This window comes from Andrographis paniculata, unplaced genomic scaffold (genome assembly GCF_009805555.1).
Source record: "Andrographis paniculata isolate CXL003 unplaced genomic scaffold, ASM980555v1 Contig11END, whole genome shotgun sequence".
In the NCBI taxonomy this organism is placed as follows: Eukaryota; Viridiplantae; Streptophyta; class Magnoliopsida; order Lamiales; family Acanthaceae; genus Andrographis; species Andrographis paniculata.
In genome coordinates, this window is record NW_026137391.1 from 4,446,471 (window position 1) to 4,455,062 (window position 8,592).

Sequence of the window (8,592 nt, forward strand, 5' to 3'; positions counted from 1 at the left end):
CGAAGCTTTTTTTTTTGTGTGTGTGTTCTTTATATTATTCTTAATAAATTTTAAATCATATTTCTAAAAAGAAAATATAATATATATTTCTATAAAATATCTTTTGCACAACAATAACAAAAAAAATCTTTTTACTCAGAGAATGATAATGTTACAATCTCTCATAATATTTTACAATTTTCAATAATTAATAAAAACTTATATATTGTTATAGTTTTGAATTAAAATCAATATTATTAATATCGTACATTTTCTGTTAAGATATTTTAAATATTTAATTTTAGATATAATAGATTTATATTTAGATTTGATCTTATAGATTAGATTACTTATATTTGAGTTTATCGAGTCTGTTTTATATTGCTTATATATAGACTTCTTATTTTGATGATTAATAAGACAATCTCGTTATTTTTCCCCAAAATTTCTAACATCATATCAGAGCCTACTTTTCTCATGTCGTAGATATAGCCAACCAACTTGCGTTTCTCCGGGTACATTCAACCTGGGATGTACCCGGAGGTCTCTCAATTTTGAGATTTTTTCTATAGTTTCTAGTCCTTTCTTTTTATAATTTTGATTTTGTTTTAGTCCTGATTTTGTCTACTTTTGAAGTCATATTTGCGCATCGGTCTATGATCCGTCAGCTGCGTTTCTCCAGTGCTATTATTTTCGACTCCATCGTGAGTGCCGTTATTTCCGACTCCATCGAGAGTCCTATTCCTCCATCGTGAGTGCCGTTATTTTCGACTCCAACGAGAGTCCTATTACTCCATCGTGAGTACCGTTATTTTTTACTCCATCGAGAGTCTTGTTACTCCATCGTGAGTGTCGTTATTTTTTACTTCATCGAGAGTCCTGTTACTCCATCATGAGTGTCGTTATTTTCGACTCCATCGAGAGTCTTGTTACTCCATCGTGAGTGCAGTTATTTTTTGCTCCATCAAGAGTCCTGCTATTTCCAACTCCATTAGGAGTCTTGTTGTTTCTGACTCCGTCGAGAGTCCCGTTGTTTTCGACTCTAATTGAGTTGAGAGCATTATTTCTGGCATCAATCAGCATCGTCACCATCAACTAGATTTTCGTTAGGAAGTTCTGGATTCCAATCATCTGCTGCAGCGGCGGCAACGGCAAGCAAGTAACTGTTATTTTTATTGCATTTTTTACGTCTGTATTCAACTTTTTATCAAACTCAAGTTGGTTTTTGTTATACCATTTGAGTTTGAGGGGGATATTGAGATATTTTAGATATGCTATTTAAATTTGATCTTATCAATAGATTAGATTACTTATATTTGAATCTATCGAGTCAGTTTTGTATTGCTTATATAGGCTTCTTATTTTGATGAATAATAAGACAATATCTTTTTTTCCCCCAGAATTTCTAACATTTTCAAATAAAAATATATCATTTTATGTTCCAAAATAATTTTTTCTCCGTCCCATTTACCGTGTTCATCTTTTCATTTCCGTTTATTATGTCGCTTTTGTTTTTTGGAAAAATATTATACACTTTAATCTCATTTTAAAATTTTTAATTTAATTTTTTTCAATTTTAATTATACTTATTAGTTATCTTAATTTTAATTTGAAATTATTTTTATTAAATAATTATTATTTTCACTAATAAATTTTTAATTATTTACTATTATACTTCTTCTAAATTTCCGTATTACTGTATTTGGGATGGAGGGAGTATATCAAAGTATTATATAAACAAAATCACAAATCAACCCTTCACTTTAAATTAATTTCAAAGAACAACTAAATAAACTTTTAAAAATAAAACAGCACCCAAGTGTTCTTTTAACATTTATATGATTCCTAAAATTAAAAAATAAATAAATAAATAAAAAATGTACACTTTTACTCACTTTAATAAAGATACTAGTATTATTCTATCCTTCAAAACATTTAAAAGCAACAGAAATACATATTTTAACACAATTTTTACACTTCAGCATTATACTTTTATAATTTTGAATAAGTAATAAAAAATTCGAAAAATTATAAATAATAAAGATGTTTTTATTTTTTAAAATAATAATAAATATTTTTTTCATAAAAATAGGGTGCGTTTGGCGATTAGTTGATAGCTTTTAGCTGTTAACTGATTCAATTAGTTGGTTTGACTAGTTGATTCAATTATCGGTTTGTATTAAAGTTTTTGATAAAATAACTGTTTGACATTAGCTGCTTATACATAAAATGACTATCAAGGACATTGATATGTTATTTTCAAAAATATTTAATTTTGTTCATTTTGGTTTAAAATTTATGAAAATGTGTTATTAATTATTAAAAATTATAAAAATATTATAAAATATTTATTTTTATTTATATTATTTAGATTTGAGAAAATTATTTTTACTAAAAAATAATAATTTTTATTGAAATTATGTAAAATATAAAATAATAAATCTTTTTGTATATATATAATTATTATGTTAATTATTGTTTTAATATATATAAATAGATTAATAATCTTTGTTTTTTCTATTTGATTTAATTTTAAAAATTTATATATTTTATAAATAAAATAAGTTATATGTAATAATTAATAATAGTAATTATTTTAAATTTATAAAAATAAAAATATATAATTTAATAAATTAAATATATTGAAATAATTAATAAATACTGCTATAAAAGTATATTTATATGTATAAAACTAATAATTAAGTTTTAATGATAAATAAGAAATAACTAAAATTAAAATGAAAAAGCTACGAGCTCAAATTAGTTTTTTGGGTCCAAAAAGTTCTTTCAAAAAGCTAATTTATGAAACATCTAAATTAACTTTTTGACTGGTCAAACAACTAAAAGCTGTTCAATAAGCTAAATGTACTTCAAAATGTTGTTTTCCAAACATTGTTTCTCAAACAGCTTCTTAATATAGCACACACATTTAATACTTTCATTCATTCGAATAATTTTACAAAACAAACCCATCCTAAAAATTGCAGGACTGAAGGAGTAAATATGTAGAAAAAATAAATAAAGAAAGAAAGAAAACAAAGTCAGGAAAAAGAAGAAGAAATTGGCGTACTGGATTGTAGAGCAGGAAGCCAAAATTGGGGGGCTGAGCGCCGAAGTGATCCTCTCTCTCATACAGAACCACCTCCGTCCCTCCTTCATTCGCCAGAACGTACGCCGCCGTGAGGCCGCTCACTCCGCCGCCCACCACCGCCACTTTCATTACACTCTGCGACATTCTCGATCGATTTGTTTGGCGCCCTTCCAATCAAACTGCACACCAATTGAAGCCCACATATATCTACGTCGTCACTATGTATTATATATATATAGTAAAAGATACGAGTGTGTGTGGCTATGGGACAAAAGTCAACAAATACAGACACAATAGGAAAAATAGGAATGCTAATGTACGTACCTATGTTTGGATTATATTTTACTATATTTGTATTATATTATATAAATATTTTAATTTAAAAATTAAATTCAAAACAGAACTCCACAAACAAACACATTAAATTGTACATAATTAAGTCAGTCAATTAGTTGGTGGTGTAATTTTCCCGGATATAGAACTTCGTATGGATTCAAGGCCCGTACTCGAACCTAAGTCCAATTTGTTTGGTTCAAGATCCGGCAGATGTTTATATATAAAATTATTTATTAATATATTTATATACTCAATATATAATGTTTGATGGTTTAGTATATATCTTTGGCCTTATTATTTTATGGTTAATTAGATGATTTTTAATATTAAAATTGACAAAGCCCAAATTTTAATTGTCGGAAATTTGCAAATATTATTGGAACTTATACATTGATTCAAACCCTAATTTGGACTTAACTTTTATAAGGATACCGGCAAGACCAATCTGAACTAGACCAGATTTGACGGACCGGATCCAATATGATGAACAATGTTTAAATTTTTGCAGATCCGAATTTGAATTCGGAAACCGTATTGAATGGGCAAATTCAAATCAGAAACAACGGGACTCTCGATGGAGTCGAAAAAAACAGCACTTTCGATGGAGTCGAAAATAACGAAACTCTCAATGCTGTAAAAAACATGGCTCTGGAGAAACATTGCAGACAAATCGCAGACAGATAGCATACATGACTTCAATCATAGACAAAATAAGGACTCAAAAAATAAGATCATAAACTAAAAGACTAGAAACTATAGTCAAAATTTCAAAACTGGAAGATCTCCGTTGACATCTGGAAAAAAAAATAATAAAAAAAAATAATGATTCTCAAATTTGGGAGACTTCCGGGTATATTTCAGGTTGAATGTACCCGGAAATGGGTTTGTACACTATATCTGCTGCATAAGAAAAATAAGGTCGATACAATCTGAGAACTAAATTAAAAAGACTAAAAAATTTCATAATTATTTATAACGAAAATATGGGTTTGTATACAGACTCGATAAATTTAAACCTAATGAATAAAACTAAAATATAAAACAATTAAATTTAATCTAAAACTAAATAACTAAAATATCAAAACAATAATTAAAGAAAAAAAAAAGAATTAAACTAAAAAGGAAAATAAAAATAAATTTTAAAAATTCAAAAGTAAATGAGAAAATAAATATTTGCGATCAAATTCAAAATATATTTTTGTATTTACTGTTTAATCACATTTAAAATAAATATTATTTTTTATTTCAATATTTATATAATATAGTATATACATATTTTTTAAAACTAAGATAAATAAGTTAATTATAAAAATAAAAAAAGAAATATTCTATACTTAATACAATACGATAAAAATTATATCAAAATTTTAATTTTTAAAGATATTTATAAGTTTTTTTTAATTATAATTTTTATTAATTATGAATTTTAATAAAAATTTATTATGAAAAATAGAAATATGAAAAAAAAATATTGAAAGATTGATTCATCAATATGCGCTATATAAATATGCCAACGTGTTGCACAATTTATTATATTTTATTTTTATTTATATAGTTGATATGATTATTTTTAAAAAAATATATATACATAACTAATATACTTAAATTTTAATATGTCAAAAAATTCATCGAAAAACTTACCGAGAACTCACAAAAAATCGCTCAAAAGTAATAAAGAAGAAGAGGAGGTTTGTGGTGTGGTGTGTGAATGAGAGTTAAAAATAGTCTTTTTATAGACACTCTTGGTTGTATTAAAATTAATACAAAAATTTAAAATTTAAAAATTATTAAAAAAAACTATAATTAGCATTAATTTCAAATTTAAATAAGAATTTAAAAATATTAAATTAGTTTTATAATTATTAAAAAAATTCAAAAATATTAGAAATTATAATAATTTATTTTTAATTTCATTAATTAGTATTATATTCACCGTTAATGATTTATTTAAATGATAATTAAAAATATTAAATCAATTTTAAAAACATTAAAAAATAAATAAAATTAAAAAATAGATTTGAAACGGTGGTATCACCGACGTCTTTTATAATAATAATAATAATAATAAAGGGTAAACTGTTTTTTTACTCCCGTAACTGGACCCCCTTATCATTTTAGTTCCGTAAGTGGAGCCTGTCGCAAATTAGTCCCATAAGTGAAGAATTTTCGCTGTTTTAGTCCTCCGGCGCCGGAGACGCCCGCGTGGCTCGCCGGAGGTAACGTGTCCGCCAGGTGTCGCCTGGCGGACACGTGGATTTATTTTTTTTTTTCATTTTTTTAAATTTTTTTTTAATTGGACCAAATAAAAAAATAAAAAAATACAAATAAAATTTAAAATAAATTAAAAATAAGTTTAAAAAAATTAGAAAAATGAAAAAAACAATAAAAATCCACGTGTCCGCCAGGTCAGTGAGACCTGGCGGACACGTCACATCCGGCGAGCCACGCGGGCGTCTCCGGTGCCGGAGGACTAAAACAGCGAAAATTCTTCACTTATGGGACTAGTTTGCGACATGCTCCACTTACGGGACTAAAATGATAAGGGGGTCCAGTTACATTACTAAAAAAACAGTTTACCCTAATAATAATAAACTTTAATTTTTTGGGAAAGAGGATTCCATGAACTTTAAATAGGTCTTATAGTTAATAGAAAAGTGATAATTTTTATTCGAAACATTTACTCTCTCTCTCACCCTCTCTTATTCTCTTTCTTAAGGGCTTTCTCTTTTTAATTTAAAAACACAAACAAACATTTTAATTCATACATATATACACTTATATGTACATATATATAAAATCAATGACTTTTCGACAAAGAATGTTTCGAAATGCACAAAGAATATGAAAAACAAAGTAGAGAATCTAGAGAAACTTACTTTTACACGAGTCTTCAAATTAACTTCGGTGTCTCAAATGAATTGGTCAACTCTCTTCTATTTATAGGGGTGGGGTGGACTCGGCTTCCTTTTCAGATGATGCCATGTGACTTGTTCCGATTGACGAATGAGAAGATTTTATAACCATTCATTGTTCATCTCATTGCATTTTCCATTCTTGAGGGATCTAATTGTATGTCTTCCTTTCTCATCAAAATTTTTATATCAATTCATTTATTATAAGATATATATCAATTATAATATTTTATTTATTGACAAGATTTATTTAATTTATTACCAAATTTATTATGGCTCCATATACGCACATAGTTTTTGTACGATATCTTATATTTTAAGTGGATTTCGCATTAATGATTGGTATTTATTGTAAAAATATTAACATATATGTATAATTAAACACCATATATTTATTTTATTGGAATTTTATTTTCTTCCCAAATATTTAATATTTTATTAAATTTAGGCATTTATTTTTTAATGCCTTATACCTATAATATTTTATACAGATGTTTTTATACAAGACTAATAGTGATATTTTTATTTTTTTAGATATTTTTAATTATTTTTTCTTAATTTGTACTACATATGAATATAATATTAATATTCAAAGTTCAATATGTTAAACGTAAATGATACTTAAAAGACAGAGGGAGTATATTTCTATTTATACTAATAATTATAGATTTTAAAGAAAATTAACATTTGTTTGTGACAGAGTTTTTTCATTGTGAATCATTTTTTTTTGTTACTGAACGCGTTAGTGACATATTTAGATAGGGATAGCCTATCGCAGCAACCCTCATGTTGCCAAAAAGTACCCGACTGATTATATGTCGCATATATATCCGACCGAATTTGTAAAGACTATAAAATTGAAAAAAAAAAATCCTCTTGCGTATACCCAATTATATATTTTGTCATTTATTTATCTCGTTTACAAAATATATCCTACATATTTGCAAAAGTAGTTAATTTTGTGCTTTGGCAACGCGTAATGTTCACACAACGGTTGTCCCACGCGTGGCCAAATGCCAGAAATAATGACTTTTGCACATGTGTATAATATATTTATCAGCAAGAGAATTAAAAGATAAAAGTGATAATTGGGTATACATGCAGGGTACTTGACGAGGACGTCCAATTTTCAAGCATTCAAATGCCTGTGGGACCCATTACTCGAAGCCGAGCTCGTCAATTTTAAAAATCCGTCACTACATTGATCGGACAATTTTTCATGGAGAATCTTTTTAAGGATGATGCTTGGAGACCACTTAGCCCTCACCTTACGCTCCTTCAATGGGACCCGCAACAATCTCAATTGAAAGATCAAGAGAATCGTTAATCATGGAAGATTATCAAGGGAATCATCACTTATGGAGAGAATCGCTAATCATGAAAAATTATCAAGGGAATCATCACTTATGGAGAGAATCGCTAATCATGAAAGATTTATCAAGGGGATCATCACTTATGGAGACTTCTACAATTTACCTTAATATATATTTCCTTTTATTATAAGTTTTCATATAGTATAATTCCATATCTAAAAATTTCCTAATTATTTATTTCTTTATAGTTAGACTTACCTTTTTGTTTGTTTCATTTATTATTTGTTGCCTTTTATTTTCCTCAAGGTCCTTGCCTATCATTGTAATGGGAACTTTTTATATCTTAAATCGAATTTCACTTTTATAATTTTATAGTGTTATGGAGTGATTTCCTTGCATTTAGAGTCTCAAATCGGGTCTTTGGAGTGATTCTATCGGTTCGTGACTTCCAATCTTTTGTAGTGGGATTTAACCTATTGTTTGTGTTTTACCTATGGATTGATTTCAGGTCCAAGACTTATTCTTGTAGTTGGTTATCATCCATACTAATTCACAATCTTTGCACTATCTTTTCTTTTATACATATTCTTAATCTATTTGTTCTATTGAACTTTGTGGGTAAGAAAATTATATTGGTTATAATTATACACGGTCAGACCGTGTTAGTACTCTTTGCAATTTTTCCCTGCAAAGAATATCAGAAAAAACATTAATATTGATATATAATTAATTATGATAATTTGATTGATAGACCTAACTAATGGTTTCTTATAAAATTAGCCATAAAGATGCATGTAATGGCTAGAAGAATTGTACCTAATTTTTTTTTACAACTTACCATATAATTTGCCACAAAGCTATTAGACTTATTCTTTACCGCAACAAAAAATTTGCTATATAGCTAGCCATATTTTAACTAGCCATAAAGATGTACCTAATAGCTAGAAGAATTTTACCTAAT

The 8,592-nt window shown here is 27.1% G+C and overlaps 1 protein-coding gene across 1 annotated transcript in view; it reads right to left on the reverse strand.

The window, feature by feature from the left end:
• LOC127247592 (uncharacterized) overlaps window positions 1-3,281 on the reverse strand; it is a 29,008-nt gene extending 25,727 nt beyond the window's left edge. The window contains exon 1 of the mRNA XM_051269517.1: window positions 3,050-3,281. Coding sequence (XP_051125474.1) covers window positions 3,050-3,214 — 165 coding nt within the window. The 5' untranslated portion in view covers window positions 3,215-3,281. The remainder of the gene's footprint in view (window positions 1-3,049) is intronic.
• Between the last annotated feature and the right edge of the window lie 5,311 nt (window positions 3,282-8,592).